Genomic DNA, 19,408 nt, shown 5'->3' with positions numbered 1-19,408 from the left:
AGAGGACTAAAACAACTGGTCCAAGTGTTGTGGCGTAGCAAGACAGCCACGCCACTCGGAGGTAGCCGAAAGGCACGCGTACACACACGCCGGCTGGCGTGAGTTCTGGAACAGGATACTTGATGAGTGCTATAGAGAAAAATATGCAGTTCCTCGGATACTTAACTTTATTGCATCCTTGTGGTACATTGCTCTTGACTATACAAATTAGACTATCTTCAGATACGGTTAATGGCGCCTTGCTAGGTTGTAGCCATGGACTTAGCTGAAGGCTATTCTAACTATCTGCTCGGCTAATGAGCGATGCTTCGTCAGTGTAGTCGCTAGCAAAGTCATCGTACAACTGGGGCGAGTGCTAGTCCGCCTTTCTAGACCTGCCATGTGGTGGCGCTAGGTCTGCAAGTACTGACAGTGGCGACACGCGGGTCCGACATGTACTAATGGACCGCGGCCGATTTAAGCTACCACCTAGCAAGTGTGATGTCTGGCGGTGACACCACACCAAGTGCAGCAAATATGGGTGGTCTTTCACATATTATTGTTAAGAACTCCTATACCTATCAAACAAGTGGATTACATGTTGTATCCAATATGGTGGTCTATGAAGACACTGGAGCTTAATACTGCCTTGCTGAAGAGTGTCATTGAATTTCAATGGTTGATTTCATATATATTTAGATCAGCCTCAACCTGCCATTTATTTAGTAGTTTTACTCAAAACAGTGGCTTTGACTCAATTATGAGTTTATTCACAAGTTAATACATTTGAGAATGGTTTGAAATTGAGTCATACCACTGTATGAATGAAACTACAACGTTACTGTCAACTGAAGCTTTTGATTTCAGTAATCATACGAGAGTGTCACTAAATGTTTACAGACTTCATACAGTAAATAATTTTCCTGCTTTAATGTGCTAATCACCTCGTGTGCTTGACAAAAAGTTTCAGGTGAGTGATCCTCCACCTTCTCGGTACATAATTATTTTCATGATATGGTTAGTGAATTTTGTCATTTACCTCTTGACACTAGGGGGATATTTTTGAGGGATATGTCCTGAACGTAGCTGATTGATACTCCAGTTCATAGGCAACATGTTCTTAGTGCGTTCAACTTCTATAGAAGTTTAGAGATGTTGGCTTGTTTGCTATTCAGCTGGAGTGAAATACTAAGTTCATTATATTGGAATGCTACTTATGAATCACCATAGTGAACAAAAAGCTGCTGACCTCCAATGAACATATCAGATTTGTGAAATATTGACAGCATACAAAGGTGCTTCTCATCTCGCCATTTCAGACTGATTAGTTTCTCTAATATTTATGACTGGAATGTCATTTTTCCTTTCTTCGATTTCCCTGTCATTAATAGCATTTGTTTGTATGTACACCTGACTTTACCAGATTTTGATGGAGAGTACTCCTGAAGTAGTGTTTATTTTTGGAACAGAGACAAATTTGGAAGGATTAGATTTTTTTTTTAATTTATGATCCACACATGCTTTTTCTTGGTCTTCACAGTCACTAGTGCAGTGCGTGCAACATCACGATACTAATGACCTGACGCTAAAACCATGTATGGTAACTGATTCTAACAAGTCAACGGGAATACTCAACCAAAGTGATATGTTCATCAAAACAGTGGAAAGTATAAGGAATTTTCTAAGTAGTATAGAAAATTATTCTTCCAGTTTTTGGATGTGGCGATGGTAACCCATCTTTAATATTCTGAATATATGAGAGAAAAATGGAGTATGAAACACTCATTCAATCTAACTGGAGAAATTACTGAAACCTTTGACATCAAGCAAAAGAAAGCAGAGGGTGGCAAACATCAAGAATGCCCTACAAGACTCGCTGGGTCAATGTATTTACCATATAAGTGGTAAAAGTACAAGAAATGTAAAAATGATGTTCAGAAACAAATTCTTATTGTAAGAAATATCATTTGATATGTGGATATGTGTGCTTCAAAATGTGCCACAAACAACTCCAGCAGTAAATGGTCTTGTTATGAGTGAAATTGTGAATATATCACAACTGTAACTTACGTGTTTTTGTTTATGTACAATACAAATACATCAAAAATGAATCTAAAAAGTGTAAATATTATAGATAACTAATTTCAACTCTTCCAGTGTCTGCACAAATTACAGAACAAAGAAACAGTTGGGAATGGTCTTTGTATGAGGAAGCATTCAGCACCTGAGGCAATGCCACCGAGTCTCTCAGGTCAAAGTTGTAGTGTCAAATGAGTAATCTGATTCACAGCTTTAAATTTACATTTAAATTACATATTTGCAACTGGCAATTAACATTATTCAGCACTGTGGTAAAATCTTCTTGGACTTCTGTGTCAATCTTCAGTGTGTCAGTGTGTTTACTGAAACTTCATGAATGTCTTGAGGATTGACGATAAAACCAAGAATCATTCACTGCGGAGCTTTGCTCTGAAAATCTTCAACTACACATACAGAGTAATGTTATGGAACAGATTTTGTTGATACAAAATGCAACTGGAAAATATCATTGAGCAAAACAAACTTGTGTTGACACGAAATGCAATTAGGATATCTCAGCGGTCAACAGAAAGTAATTTTATAGATATTCCTTTGTAACATTGGTATTTTGTTTGTTAATGACTACAGCAATTTAACACCCTGTTTGTTATTATTTTTGTACTATGGAATGGGCCAATTATTACGAAAAAATGCAATCTGATTGCGAATGCTGAAAATATACTAGCAAAAACCAATAAAAACAATAATCTTACTTGAATAGACCTACATTAAAAACAAATGTTAAGTACACTCCTGGAAATTGAAATAAGAACACCGTGAATTCATTGTCCCAGGAAGGTGAAACTTTATTGACACATTCCTGGGGTCAGATACATCACATGATCACACTGACAGAACCACAGGCACATAGACACAGGCAACAGAGCATGCACAATGTCGGCACTAGTACAGTGTATATCCACCTTTTGCAGCAATGCAGGCTGCTATTCTCCCATGGAGACGATCGTAGAGATGCTGGATGTAGTCCTGTGGAACGGCTTGCCATGCCATTTCCACCTGGCGCCTCAGTTGGACCAGCGTTCGTGCTGGACGTGCAGACCGCGTGAGACGACGCTTCATCCAGTCCCAAACATGCTCAATGGGGGACAGATCTGGAGATCTTGCTGGCCAGGGTAGTTGACTTACACCTTCTAGAGCATGTTGGGTGGCACGGGATACATGCGGACGTGCATTGTCCTGTTGGAACAGCAAGTTCCCTTGCCGGTCTAGGAATGGTAGAACGATGGGTTCGATGACGGTTTGGATGTACCGTGCACTATTCAGTGTCCCCTCGACGATCACCAGTGGTGTACGGCCAGTGTAGGAGATTGCTCCCCACACCATGATGCCGGGTGTTGGCCCTGTGTGCCTCGGTCGTATGCAGTCCTGATTGTGGCGCTCACCTGCACGGCGCCAAACACGCATACGACCATCATTGGCACCAAGGCAGAAGCGACTCTCATCGCTGAAGACGACACGTCTCCATTCGTCCCTCCATTCACGCCTGTCGCGACACCACTGGAGGCGGGCTGCATGATGTTGGGGCATGAGCGGAAGATGGCCTAACGGTGTGCGGGACCGTAGCCCAGCTTCATGCAGACGGTTGCGAATGGTCCTCGCCGATACCCCAGGAGCAACAGTGTCCCTAATTTGCTGGGAAATGGCAGTGCGGTCCCCTACGGCACTGCGTAGGATCCTACGGTCTTGGCGTGCATCCGTGCATCGCTGCGGTCCGGTCCCAGGTCGACGGGCACGTGCACCTTCCGCCGACCACTGGCGACAACATCGATGTACTGTGGAGACCTCACGCCCCACGTGTTGAGCAATTCGGCGGTACGTCCACACGGCCTCCCACATGCCCACTATACGCCCTCGCTCAAAGTCCGTCAACTGCACATACGGTTCACGTCCACGCTGTCGCGGCATGCTACCAGTGTTAAAGACTGCGATGGAGCTCCGTATGCCACGGCAAACTGGCTGACACTGACGGCGGCGGTGCACAAATGCTGCGCAGCTAGCGCCATTCGACGGCCAACACCGCGGTTCCTGGTGTGTCCGCTGTGCCGTGCGTGTGATCATTGCTTGTACAGCCCTCTCGCAGTGTCCGGAGCAAGTACGGTGGGTCTGACACACCGGTGTCAATGTGTTCTTTTTTCCATTTCCAGGAGTGTATATGAAAAAATGATAAAAATCATCACACAGGTCACTGTTAGAGGGCATAATCATCTTTTTTGGCACAACAGATTAGTTCCTTATCTTCTCCCAAGTGAGAGATGTAGGCAAGATTTACAAGAGGCAGGGGGTGGAATTATAGAGCATATTTTTAATACAACAAAAAAGTAGTAATCTGGTCTTTTAGTTATTTGTGACTTTAATCACACAGACCTGAAACACATATTTTAAATCCTCAATATTTTGATATTGGAGTAATATTGCAAGTGGAATAATTAACATCTACATATTGTTATGAATCATTTATCAAATGATTACAATTGAGTCCACTTTAACTCATAACAAGCACAGATTACAACTGAGTCCTCTTCAACTCATAACAATAAAAAATAATAATAAAGAAGAAGAAAAAATTTTCTGTTAAATGTATGGAAAGTAATGTAATTTGGAACAACATTTAAAACAGAAAAACAGCATGTACAACTTTTTAAAGACTTTAATAAATAAGGAAGAAATACTGTTTAATGAAAAGTCACTACATTTGAATATATTGGTTGATACATCCCTTCAAAAACTAAATTGTGATTTGCATAAAAGAACTGATAAAATCTTACCATGAGCCCTGTTTGGCACAACATATAGTGGACGGTCTGTGCCACATCAGCTGCATGTAGGTTGTTATGATATGGATTTCGGTAACGACAATAACCTTCCTCTATTCGTGTAAGAAATGCCTCCAGTGTGGAAGGTGGAACCTGAAAGATATTAAATAGAATGTAAATTAATGACTATAAAGGAAATTCATCATAGTTGTGAGAACGATATAGAATATTCTTCAAATATATATAACTGTGGTTAGATGCCAAAATGTATAACATGGGTACTCTTGGTGAAGTTGCAAAGACCTGAGTGTTTATAATTAATGGAACATGATACAAAGAATGTGATTTGTTAAACTTCTTATCTAGAAAAAAGAATTCACTATTTGTCACAGTAGGTGAAAATAAATATAATGATAAATTCATAATGCAGAAATGGTACAGCAACTCTCAGGTTTTTATACTTAAACAACTGATTTTCTAAAAAATATCAACAAACAATCAAGTAAGAACAGTGACTTTGGTAATAGTACATGCTTTTTGAACAAATATTATAAGTTTACAGTACAAAATCATATAAAATAACTGTAAAGTAGATGAAAATTATTCACACCAAACAGTTTCATTCCATGCCCTCTACATACGTCTATACTTTGCACAGCACTGCAAATTGTATGGCAGAGGTGCTTTCATTATACAATATACTAGGGTTCCCTCAAACCAAGTCATAGCTTATTTTATTCCACACCCTTATCCAACTACATTTGTGTTCTGTTTCTAATGGCTTCAGTATTAGCACAATATTAAATCATAAACTTTAGTCACCAACTAACAAGTTGTCCTTTTTTCCATTCAAATAAAGCTGTAGGAAGAAAGGTTACTTGTGGGTTAGTTGTTATGTCTAATTTTATCATAACGGTGTTTGAAAGGGAAAATGGAGAGCCTGTAATATGTATGTTAATATACAGTTCTCAATAGCACTTCTTGGAATTTTCTAGTACAAGTGCAGGAATCTGTCAGTTGAGATTCTGTTGTGTCACAACTTATTTTGTGCCACATTCTTATCCAACTGAATTTGTGTTCCATCTCTAACAATTTCAGTGTTGGCATAATGTGAACAACATTTAATCATAAATTTTAGTCATAAATCAACAACTTTTCCTCATTTCATTCAAAGATAGATGTGGGAAGGAAGATTATTTCTGGGTGAGCCCATCCACAAGACAAACAAGCCTGTAAGCATTTGCACAGCACTTCTATGTATATACTCAATTTCCTGCAATAATCCAAGCTTATAAAAAGCCCAAGTATTTGAGCAACATTCCAACATGGGTAACACAAATGTTTTGTATGAAATCTAATGACTAATAAGATGAAATTTTCTATTAACATATAAAAATAGTAATGTATGGTTAAAATTCAGCATAAGCACTAATTTTATGATGTGTGTTAAATGTTATGGAACACTATTTAGAAAGTTTATGTTGGGAATTAAAATCAGACAAACAATATAGTCATTTTCAAACACAGATATAAGATTAACTGTAGTTTGGTCTGTTGTCAATTCAGAATTGGGAACCAAGGTTGAAGATCAAGATATTTTTAAAGTTAAGCTGTGTCATCATCATCATCATCATTATCATAATCAGAAGTCATTCTGCCTTGTGCCAGATCTAGGCCTGGAACTTTCTCACCTCTGGTTGTTTTGTACGTTTCTCCTCAATGCTCCTTAATTATCACTTTTGTTCTTAGCACTGTCCATTAATTGATATTCTCTTCTTCCTCACCCTTTCTTTCCCTTTACTATCCATTGAACTTCTTACTGGAGTAAGCACTGTCTTATCACATGGGGCCGAGTCTATTTTTCTTCCTTTTCCTTACAGTGTCTAAGAGGTTTCTTGTTCTCCCCCACTTTTCTCAACACCCCCTCATTTCTCAGTTCTTCTACGCACCTCACACCCTCTAGTTTCCCCCATACTTACATTTCCAGTGCTTCTGGCACTCTTCCCTCATCATTTTGTAAAGTCCATGTCTCTGCCATATATAAAGCCAATCCTTTCACCAGATTTTTATTCTCGGGTCTGCATAGTAATTTCCACTTTTTTTGTTGAGCACTTCCTTGGCTAATGCTATTACTGATCTTATATCATGACACATTTCATTTTCCAAGTATCTGAATTTTGGAACCTGCTCTAGTAGTCATCCATCTATCAGATTTGGAACTTCTCTCTTTTCCACTCAGTATTATGCTTTTGGACTTTCTCTTATTTATTTTCATTTCAGATTCTCCACATTTATTATTTAGGTATTCCAAAATTTTATTAACTACCTTCTTGGAGTCTGCCAAGATTATAATGAGATCAGCAAACCATATACTCTCCACCCTTTTGCACCTTTCACACATTTCTCTTGTTCCATCTATATACTCTCCTATGATCTCTTCCCTCCACCAGTTCCCCACTAACTCTGACTTTTTACTTAAGGTATATCTCCTTAGTCAATCTTATTTCTTTCCATTCAATACTGTTGTCAAGCAAACCATGCATGCTCATATTTAGCCATGGAAGTGTACTTTTTTCCATCACTGGTTCTCTTAGTGATAGTGCACAACTGGCACTAGCTGGGGCATTGTTGTGGTACAAAACAACAATGTAGGTTAGGAATGCAAGGCATTTAGTCACCATAGAGGAGAGGTGCACTGAAGCGATGTCATAGAGTATGGTCGATATAAACCCCCCCCCCCTTTTTTTTTGAGCCATCAGTCTTCTGATTGATCTGATGCAACCAGCCATGAATTACTCTCCTGTGTCAGTCTTTTCATCTCAGAGTAGCAATTCCAACCTATGCTGGATGTATTCCAATCTCTGTCTTCCTCTACAGTTTTTACCCTCCACCCTGGTACCATAGAATTTATTCTCTCATGTCTTAAGAGATGTCCTTTCATGCTGTCCCTTTTTCCTGTTAGTGTTTTCCATACATTTCTTATTGTGACTCGCCAATCATTCAAAGTGCCGCCGCGCAATTACGCACGTCCTCTACGTGCGGCGCTGTCTGCCAGCCATGCAGCAGCTGCGCCACCTAAGCGGCCAGCCGAGCAGCGGCTGCTAGACTGAGACTCAGTGCTTATTCGACTGCTAACGTGTACACATGTCAACTTACTCTGTGACTTATATGTGTTGTTGTGTTGTTCCGAAAAATATGTGTTAAACTTGAAGTTCTAACAATTGGCGACGAGGTAGTGGATTATTCCTTTTCACCATTGACTCACGGGGTTCCATGGCTACTGTCGAGAAACTCTTGCAAAATCTCCTTGAACAGCAAACGCTTCTAACAGCGGCGATTCGCGATTTCGTCGCGATGTCAAATGCGGGGCGTTTCTCGTCGTTGGCTATACCTCCTTTTCCTCCTTACGATGAGACGGCGGAAGACTGGTCTGATTATGAAAAACGTCTTCGACAGCACTTCTTGTCATTTCATGTCACGGACGAACAACCATTTAAGTCTCTGTTCCTTTCCTGGATTTCACCTCAAATGTATCACTTGCTGTCGCAAATGGCTCCTTTGAAGGCTCCTGCGTCTTTGTCCTTTGCTGAAATGTGCTCGCTTCTGTCTGTCTATTTTCAAAAGCAAACGCATGTGGTAGCCTATCATGTTGCCTTTTATCATTGTCAAAAACAACCAAATCAATCCTATCGCGCTTGGGCTGCTGAACTTCACGGCCTCAGTCGAAAGTGTCAATTCGTTACTGACGTTCACAAAGAATCCTATGCCGATTCCATGGTACGGGATGCTATTATCTGGTCGGCGCCCGACAAAGAAGTTCGGCAACGTGCCCTTCAGTTGTCGAATCTGACTCTAGATGAAGTTCTCTCCACTGCACAGTCTTTTGAAATTTCTCACGCCGCTGGGGCGCTAATAGAGGCGTGGGGTGATGTCGGGGAAATACAACCTCTGTGCGCTGTTGACGACACGTGCGGCGCGTCCCCGCCAGCCGACGTGGCCGCAGTGCGCTCCCACATGCAGCCTCAGCCTAGCCGTAAACAACCCGCTAAGAAACTGCAGCAAAATCCCCAGCAACTTCCTTCATGTCCGCGGTGTTTTACGAAACATTCACGCGAGGATTGTCCCCAACGTTGGGCTGTGTGTCACAATTGCAAAAAGAAAGGTCATGTGTCTTCCGTTTGTAAATCCGACCGCATACATGATATTCATGAACATGATGCTGATTCTGATTCTGTGTTGTCTGTCAATTGCACTTATCCCTTTCAGGGAAGTTATTCCTCACTGTCCAAATCCTTGGTCGAGGTGTTCGCATGCAAGTGGATACCGATTCTGCTGCCACTATAATTAATTCTCAGACGTATCTTCAGCTGGGTTCTCCACTCCTGTCCCCTGTCACTCGGCAATTACGGACGTACAATAAACAGAAGATTTCTCTCTTGGGACAGTTTAATGCTGAGGTATCTTACAAATCCGTCGTTCGCACTGTTCCCATATTTGTGGTCGACCAGAGCAATGCAGAAAATCTTTTTGGTTTCGATGCCTTTCGCGTTTTTGGGTTCTCCATTGATGACTCTGTCAATATTGTCTCTGATGCTATTCCTTATGCTCAACTGGATTCCTTGTTGACGACATTTTCTTCCCTTTTTTCTCCTGGGTTAGGCCGTGGAAATGACTTTGAAGCTCATATCACGCTCAAACCCACTGCTCGGCCTAAGTTTTTTCGGGCTCGGCCCATTCCTGTGGCCCTTCGTGTTCGGGTAAAACGGGAGTTGGATCGTCTCACTGCATCAAGGGTCTTGCTTCCTGTCACTTCCAGTGAGTGGTCCTCTCCTGTCATTGTAGTTGCTAAGCCAAATGGTGATATTCGTCTCTGTGGCGATTTCAAAGCCACTGTAAATGCTCAATGCCTCATCGACACTTACCCTATGCCCCGTCCTGAAGAACTGTTCACTAAACTTGCTGGAGGCCAGTATTTTTCTAAAATTGACCTGTCAGAAGCTTATCATCAACTTCCTCTCTATGCTGCTTCCTGGCAGTTTCTGGTCCTTAACACGCCTTTCGGCCTCTATCAATACCAACGCTTGCCATTCGGGGTTGCTAGCGCCCCTGCTCTCTTTCAGCGATTCTTGGAACAATTATTGCTCCCTGTCCCTGGGTGTATCAATTACATGGACGACATTGTTGTCACCACTGAAGAACATCTTCAAAATCTCCGCACACTTTTTCATGTCTTACAGACTGCCGGTCTTAAGTGTAATCTTCAGAAATCACAATTTTTTCAGGCCTCTATCACGTACTTGGGGTTTCAACTCTCTCGGGATGGTATTCGTCTGCTTCAACAAACTGTCGCTGCAATCGACGCCCTTCCTCGCCCTACATCTGTTAAGGAACTGCAGGCCTTCTGGGGGAAAACAGCATACTATCAGAAGTTTTTACCGTCTGCGGCTTCGGTGGTTCAGCCGTTGCATCGCCTGTTGCATAAAAACGTGCCTTTTCACTGGTCCGCGTCATGTGACGCGGCTTTCCAGAAATTAAAGACTATGCTGAAACAGGCCCCATGCCTGGCTACCTATCGACCTGGCCAACATCTTGTTCTTGCCACAGATGCCTCTCAATATGGGGTTGGGGCAGTCCTTGCGCACCATTTTTCTGACGGTTCGAAACAACCCATTGCTTATGCCTCCAAAACGCTCACGGATGCCCAACAAAAGTATTCTCAAATTGAGAAAGAAGCTTTGGCCATCATTTATGCTCTTCATAAGTTTGGTGTTTTTCTCTATGGCTCAAATTTTCATCTTGTTACGGATCACAAACCACTTGTTTCCTTGTTTCATCCATCAACGTCACTTCCCGACAAGGCTGCACACCGCCTCCAGCGTTGGGCTCTTTACTTGTCCTGTTTCAATTATGAGATTCATTTCCGGCCAACGGCTCAACATGCGAATGCTGATGCTCTGTCCCGCCTTCCCATGGGTCCTGATCAGGCATTCGATAGGGACGAACTTTTGTGTTTCAACCTGGATGTTGCCGAGCAGCGGGTTGTGGACGGGTTCCCCATCACTGGGGACAGGCTGGCGGCTGCTACGGGTTCTGACCCTACCCTCTCCCGGGTTTTATGCTGTATTCAAGAGGGTTGGCCAGATCGCCCATCCACTAAGACTTCTGATCCGTTGCAGAACTACTACACTTTGCGCTACCGCCTCACGGCTAGGGATGGTGTTATCCTCCTCTCCACTGACAACGCTTCGCCGCGTGTTGTGGTACCTGCGTCTTTGCATGCTTCGGTCTTGCGCCTCCTTCACCAGGGGCACTGGGGTGTGTCTCGCACAAAATCTCTGGTGCGCCATCATGTGTACTGACCTGGCATCGACTCTGAAATAGCACACATGGTCGCTGCCTGCGGGCCTTGTGCGTCACAGGCCGCTGCCCCGAAGTCATCACTGTCACCGTGGCCTTCGCCTGAGAAGCCCTGGGAGCGCATTCATGCTGACTTTGCGGGACCCTTTTTAGGTACTTATTGGCTCCTCGTAATTGATGCCTACTCTAACTTTCCTTTCATTGTCCGTTGCACGTCACCTACCACCACGGCAACCACCAGGGCTCTCGCCCGCATTTTTTCTTTGGAAGGCCTCCCCTCTACTCTTGTTACTGATAATGGTCCGCAATTTGCCTCTTCCAACTTTGCGGATTTTTGTACTCGTCACGGCGTTACGCATGTCATTGCCCCGCCATTCCATCTACAATCCAACGGTGAGGCTGAACGACTGGTCTGCACATTTAAGGCTCAGATGCGGAAACTTCTGACTTCTTCTGCTGCTGATGATGCGCTTCTCCAGTTCCTGGCATCTTACCGTTTCACCCCCATGGGCGATCACAGCCTGGCTGAGCTCTTACATGGCTGACAGCCCTGCACGCTACTTCATCTTCTGCGGCCTCCCACCTCACGGCCGCGGGTGCCTTCACTTGGCCGGTACACCACCGACGACCTCGTCTGGGTACGGGGATATGGCAGGCGGCCAAAATGGAGCCCGGGCCGCATCTTAAGACACCATGGCAGACACCTGTATGAAATCCAGATGGACACGGGTGTTGCAGTGCGTCATTCGGACCAGCTTCGGCCTCGGGTGCCAGCAACGCCTGTTCCGAATGCCGCCACACCACCTTTGGCTCTACCTGATGCTCGGGATCTTGGCATCTCTCAATACTTACAACGCAGCCCTCTCACTGTCATCGCGATGCCAGCACCAGAACGGACGCCACCAGGAGACGTGCCCATGCAGGAACAGGAGGACCATCCTCTGTCAGAGTACATCTACTCGCCTCCTCCGCCAACGGACGCCGACACATCGCCCATGTCTCCTGTCATATCAACTGGACTTGCCACAACGGGCAGATTGGTGCATGGGGCCCCAGCAGATTCGACCCCTACGTCTCCTGTCATCTCGACCCGTTATCATCGGGGACACTTCCGTCCGTACGGGAAGCCTCCTCCTCGAGACTTCACTTAGCCATCTCCAGGACACCTCCATCAAGACCAGTGCAACAATTTCAAAGGGGGGAAAAGTGTTGTGACTCGCCGATCATTCAAAGTGCCGCCGCACAATTACGCACGTCCTCTATGTGCGGCGCTGTCTGCCAGCCATGCAGCAGCTGCGCCACCTAAGCGGCCAGCCGAGCAGCGGCCGCTAGACTGAGACTCAGTGCTTATTCGAATGCTAATGTGTACACATGTCAACTTACTCTGTGACTTATATGTGTTGTTGTGTTGTTCCGAAATATATGTGTTAAACTTGAAGTTCTAACATTTCTTTCCTCAATGATTCTGCAGAGACCCTCCTCATTCCTTACCTCATCATATTACTTAATTTTCAATATTCTTCTGTAGCACCAAACCTCAAATGCTTTGATTTTCTTCTATTCTGGTTTTCCCACAGTCCATGTTTTACTGCCATAGAATACTGTGCTCCAAAAGAGCATTTTCCGAAATATCTTCCTCAAATTAAGGCCTATGTTGTAACTAGTAAACTTCTCTTGGTCAGGAATACGCATTGATCCAAAAAGCTTCACAGTATTAATAAATAACAGGGAAAGCATAAGACAGTGGTTAGAATGTTTCACATGTTCTGCATGCCCCCTCCCACCTACCTCTTGAGTACACTGCACAGAACATTCATATAACTATGTGATACTGTCAGAAAAATATTTCTTTGGGATGTTGCTCAACACATGCGTCACATTGGCTTGAATATTGTTTAAGTTGTCAAGGCACTGACCTGTCAATATGAATTTCTGCCTTTGTTGTTTTGTGGTAGGTTCATTTTGATAACACAAAGTCACATTGCCCATAAGGACGTTCTTCAGAAAAGAATTGTTCACATTTTGAATTTCTATCAGCATACACATATTGTTGTTTCTGTTCAGGGTGTGTGGGCCAAACTTTGCACACTGTTTTCTCATCTTCAAAACATTCTGAAGTATGCCTAGAACACTTGATTTAGAGATGTTACTCCTTTGATTTGTGACACAAGTGTTGACACACTATGGGCACATATCCTCCACTTAATACTGCCTGCTCACAACTAACTGTTCGATTGCACATTTGTTGTTTACAGTTGTTAATTCAAGCTGACACCTTAGTTGCTGCACTTGTACATCAGGACTAAAATCAGTCTCAGAATGTTTTGGATGCACAGTGTATATCAGAGACACAGAACATTTTTTAAAATGATTAACCTTGTGTAAAAAGTATACATTTCTAATAATCTTAATATATCAAGAATTAAGCTTTCACAAAATGCTATGGATGGTCACGTTTTACTGGATTTACCTGAAATTCTCATCAACTGGTGCAAACTTAGAATGGGCTTATAGTGAGTGTTGAACAATCTTAGAACATTTACTACATAGGTTTGTGACTGTGAGTGACTGGAGCAGCAAACTGAACTCATGTTAAATTTATTTTGAGAGTTTAATAATCCCACAGATTGAGTAACGCATTATCCAAAGAGAAAGTAAGACTTGTGAAACCCAAACTGTGTATGTGCACCTACGAACTGAGAGGTGTAAATGACTGTTTACAAAGTAAACCCAAATAAAAGTGAAGCTAAGTTCTAAAACTGTTTATATTGCATATTCTCTTCACACTGGGCTATACTAATAAACAGGGAGTTAAAAAAAGTGTAGAATATTTTGAGTGGTGATAGTACCTCCCCCCCCCCCCCCCCCCCAGGTATCTAGAAAAAACAAAAAAGAAAAAAAAGTTCCCAGTGAACATGGGCTCTAAAACGCACACATTAGGAGCTATGAGCACTTGTTCATCTTTGCTACTGTGAAACACATCTCTTCTACTGAATTTGTGCTCATACTTCTTTAAGTATGCATTTTAAAGCATATGTTTATTGGGTACTTTTCTTTTCTTTTTTTTGTTTCATCCAAGCTACCTCATTCCAAAATATGGAAAGCAAAGAGCTTGCAGTAGAACAGAGGAGTTACACAGTATCAAAGATGAACAAGTGCTCATAGCTCTTAATGTATGCATATTAGAGGCCTTGTTTAATGGACTTCTTTTCTTGTTTTGGTGGGTGCTACCACTCCCAAAATATTTGACACCTTTTTTTAATACCCTGTCTAAAGGGGGATCATTGTTAGCAAAAATATCAAAAACTTCTTGATCTATTTACTTCAAATTTTTACATGATACTCTAATAGACATCATTTGGATGAACATAGGCTATATATACACATTTTTATACAACAATGTACAGGTTTCATGTTAAAGGTGACTGACAGGAAGAAAATGCTGTGTCGTGCTATGTGAATGTGTGTTTTTCTTTTCTTTCTTGCAGTTGGTTTCAAGTATGACAGCAGGGCATTTAAATCATTATATGAATTGTTTCTCTCATATGTACTGTTTCTCTGCATAAATAATTTGGAACAAAAACTGTATGCACAACAATGTGTTGTTTTGTTTTGTCCCTCACAGTTGTTTTCAACAGAAAACTTGTGTATTAGGAATATTGTACTTATGATTTTCAGCTTATGATTAGAATAGAAAACTGCTAGCAATCTGAATTGTCAGATATTATAATGCTATCTGCATGCAGATTGAAACTATGCAAAATACTATCATTGATTGTAATATCCTCACAGATCCCGCAGTTGGAGAGATCTCCCTCCTACCCCTTATACCAATGACCCTACCAATATACATTTCAAATTAAGCAAATAAAGGCTTTCTTTGCAGTACCAATAAAGGAGGCAAAGGTCTGACATTCAGACATGTCTGAATCAATTTACCAATTCATTTTAAGCAACTTCAATTCCCAATCCAGGTTTCATTTGCAATAACAATAAACAAGGCTCTACATAAGACATTCAAGTACTTTGGAACTGATTTATGATCTGTGTGTTTTTTTGCATAGTCAGTTGTCTGTTGTCCTTTCACAAACTGGTGGTGCAGAAAACCAGTTCACATTAATACCATACAGTGTCAAAAAATGAAAAAAAAAAATGCTGAATATTCTGAAGTTCTGTAATTGTAGTGGGAAGAATACATTAAAAAAACGAAAATAGTAATAACCACAAATGAAAGCAAAGCAATCTTCTTCATTCCTGACCTACATAAATTTTTACAATTTGATGCCATCTCTTTAAAGTGAGCAAAGTTGCAATGAGAAACTAAAATCTGGGTCCTCACACAATTCCCAAGGATACCCCAGATTGGGACACATATCCATTTCCAGTACATATTCAGTAATTACTGCGGAGCATTGCCAGTTTTGCTAATAATATACAATTTGAACAAATAATCTAACTTAGATTGTCTGTAAAGATAAATGTTTATTTTTAGCAATGAATATGACCAACAGATGTGAACCCTGCTATAAGTCAGTTGGGCTGACTCATAAATTCGGAACATAATACAATAACAAAATGTGGTAGGGGGCTTACATGTGGGTTACTGTCCTATGACCTCAAACTTTGGTGACAAGTGTTATAGCGCCTGCTAGAAACTTGGTGTCAATCAAGAATGATGGAGCTGATAGGAACTGGAATAGCTTTAAACAGCATATGGATTGATTATTATGTGCGATGATATAACAACAAGAAGTAGTTTTCCAAGAATTTAACCATCACATTGCATTTCATCAACTATGATCTAGCAACAGCTGTTGAGCGAACAAGCTATGTTCCTACAGTATCAAAATAAAGTGGTACTGTAGTCACAATAAAGAGCATTTTCAAGCATAATTTGCTTTGCAAGGCTTCAGAGGGCTTTTCGAAATGGAAATGGAAAAAATCTGGGACAGTGTATTGGTCAGCAATTTTTGGCAAAATGTTATGTAAACTGTGTGACAGAATTGGAACATTGTGACTATGATGAAGTCTTCTCAGGTTATCAGCCAAGTCACGGCTTCATCCTGTGGCAATGTTTCAACAAGTTCCCTACTTTTCATCCTCAGGTGAAGTGTTGGGTTTGCATCCTGCCCAGTTCTTTATCATTGCTGGACCGCAGGCTCCTCTGCCTTGTCTGCATCAACAGCACCAATCACATGACTCTGGAAGGGATGTCACAGCACCTGGGGTAGGGGGAGGGAGGGGGATTATGGCCAATGATGGTGGGGGTCCACTGCATGCTGACAAGTGTGGGCATCGCATCCTAGTGAGGTCAGTCCTTCTGTCCACTGCCTTCGCAAGTTTTGCATCAGAGCTTTCTTGTTGTATTTTTGTTATTGCTGCATCCCATGTGGTGCTAAGTTGGAAACAGCTATCTCGATTGACAAGGTAATCAAGGACTTGTATTCTACAACCTCTTTGAAGGTCAAATCCCAGAACCCGTGTCTTCTTCATGTATGTCTCCTCTCTTCTTCTTGCTCAGTTGGAAAGGCCATCCTATCTACATCTCAGAATAGCCTTTCTTATGAAAGGTTTTTCTCAAGTGTTGTAGTTCAGCAGGTAGACTCTCCTTGTTGGATATGTCTCATGCTGTGTGCACTAAGGTGGTGCACACAGATCTGTGTTGTTGCTGGATGGTTTCAGCTGCTGGCATTAAGGTACAGGGCGGTGTGTGTCTTCTTCCTGTAAACAGAATGATCTAATGTGCCTTCAGTCTTCTTCTTTATCATGATGTTGAGGAAAGACAGACATCCATTTTCTTCCACCACCATGGTGAATTTAATGTTGTCATATATGCCGTTGATTTGGTTGAGAAATTCTTGTAGATTTTTCTTCCCCATATGGCCAAATCACAAACATGTCATCCACATAGTGATAGAACACTTTCAGTTTCAGGCGCACCATTTCAAGAGCCATTCCTTCGAAGTGTTCCATGCACAGGTTTGCAATACGTGGCACCAGGGGGAACCCATGGCCACTCTGTCTATCTGTTGGAAGAATTTTCCACCACACTAGAAGTATGTGATAGTGAGTGTGTGGCCAGCAATTCCACTGGGTCTACATTGAAGTGGCCCCTAAGTATTTTCAAGGAGTCCTCAAGAAGTACCTATGTGAACAGGGATGTGACATCAAAGCTGACCAGGATGTCTCCTAGGTCCAGATGTATCCCTTGAAGTATCCTCACTTGGAACTGGTATCCAAACTCTTGCCTTGCTCATGGGAGTGGGTAAACACTAACATAGACACTAAAACCTTCACAACCAGTGAATTCTGTAAATGCAGTCACCATGAAACAACAAAACAAGTTCCATCAACTGCCGGGGGCTTAAGTGCAGAACACTGATACCAAGATGTCAAGATCCATTTTCAGTTTAACTGGAAAGGAACTGGACAAGGCAACAACATCCATGCTGACAAAAGAATGAAATTTTGCATCAGCTCCAACTGCGGCTCTGTGCAGTGCCTAGACTTTATGAACTGAAAACACTGTCAGTTGATTGTGTACTCATTTGTGAAAAATAAAATGTATTACTTGGCAAACATGCTCTTCATCAACTATCATTTCTATAGCCTACATCCTGAACACAGTGCTTGGGTGCGATGGTAAAGACAGCTCACAGCACAACTGTCTTGTAAGCGGCAAAACCTTGTGTTATCACTTCAGTAGCATTTCAGTGCAGTTTCAAAGTTGTGTTACCAGACAGCTGGCCAGAGGGACACCACATCACATATGTAGCAAAAATCTTGGAAGACGAAGTTGTAAACTGTGGAGAGAGGCCAGAGAAAGGGAAGGTGATGTATGACAATTCTGAAGCTACATTTATAGCCAAGTATTGGCCCAAGCATTAACAAAATGCTATAGTGACTTCAATTAACAACAGACTGTATAACCAAGTACAAGATGTCATGTATTCGGAATTCCTGAAGAGAGAGCATGAGCAAAATCAACTCCTTGACACCTCAGTTGAAAAATGTGTGGCACTAAGATAGGTGATAAACCTCTTGCCACCAGGTGTACATGAAAGATTGATTGGAATAATCACTGAAATGGCTGAACAAGTGAGGAAGGCTCTTGAACAAATTAACTGGCACAGTGGGAAATACCCTTTGCCAAGTACTTCACAATGGTTTACATAATATGTATGTGGATTAAAGAAACATGACATTGGCACTCAAAGTATTTCTTTCAGCACTAAAACAAGATTGCAAGACAGTGAAGGGACATCAGATAGAAGAGAATATTATGAACACAATGCTATCAGGCAAACACCCACAAACAACTGGCCAAACAGATGTGGGTGAGGTGGCAGATCAATACCAAATAGATGAGGAAAGGAGTGACATGGATCTTGCCAATAAACTGACAGAAGTTTTGATGACAGAATTCCATGTGGGCTAAGGCTGAATTGTTATAAGAACAATGAGAGGGTTTGCAGCCAGTAAGGCTAAATATTATTCCAGAAATGCCCCACCCTGGAATTTTGCTGAAGGGGTAAACAAGGCAGATGGGTGTACATAAGAAGGAAAGAGTTAGCTATGCACAAGAGAAGTTGTTGGTTGAAGATAGGAAGGTTGTACTCTGTCTTGAAATTTATGGTCAGAGGATTCTTCTTCAGGAGACACAGGATTGTGCAACATCTAATGTTCAATACAAGAAGCTTTGGAAGTAAAATGAGAATGTGCTTAGTCTACCCATGAGTGTCTTTAAAGTGGGTAGTTCTGTCAGACAAAACAGTAAAGCTATTAGACATCATGTACTGTTTAGATGTTGAGGTAAGCAAGAAGAAATATGAGATAGCTGCTGTGATCCCACAAGGACTTTAGTGTACCTACAGTAATTTGTGCAGACTGGTTCAGTGCAAATCAGCTTCAGCTCAATTTTTGCACAAGGAAAATATTAATCTTTGTAAATGGAGAACTGCATACTGTGCCATTTAGTACAAAAACTATGGGTAAGTACAGGGTGTTTCAAAAATGACCAGTATATTTGAAACGGCAATACAAACTAAACGAGCAGCGATAGAAATACACCGTTTGTTGCAATATGCTTGGGACAACAGTACATTTTCAGGCAGACAAACTTTCGAAATTACAGTAGTTACAATTGTCAACAACAGATGGTGCTGTGGTCTGGGAAACTCTATAGTATGATATTTTCCACATATCCACCATGCGTAGCA

General features: G+C 41.9%; 1 protein-coding gene across 1 annotated transcript in view; it reads right to left on the bottom strand.

Annotated features, from left to right (window-relative positions):
- Positions 1-19,408, bottom strand: part of LOC126188632 (dual specificity calcium/calmodulin-dependent 3',5'-cyclic nucleotide phosphodiesterase 1-like) — a 590,211-nt gene that overhangs the window by 61,768 nt on the left and 509,035 nt on the right. Inside the window, exon 8 of the mRNA XM_049930233.1 lies at positions 4,845-4,985. Within this exon, the coding sequence (XP_049786190.1) occupies positions 4,845-4,985 (141 nt within the window). The remainder of the gene's footprint in view (positions 1-4,844; positions 4,986-19,408) is intronic.

Source organism: Schistocerca cancellata, chromosome 5 (genome assembly GCF_023864275.1).
Source record: "Schistocerca cancellata isolate TAMUIC-IGC-003103 chromosome 5, iqSchCanc2.1, whole genome shotgun sequence".
Classification (NCBI taxonomy): Eukaryota; Metazoa; Arthropoda; class Insecta; order Orthoptera; family Acrididae; genus Schistocerca; species Schistocerca cancellata.
Note: the sequence above shows the minus strand (reverse complement) of the source record. Positions and strands in the feature narration are given on the sequence as shown.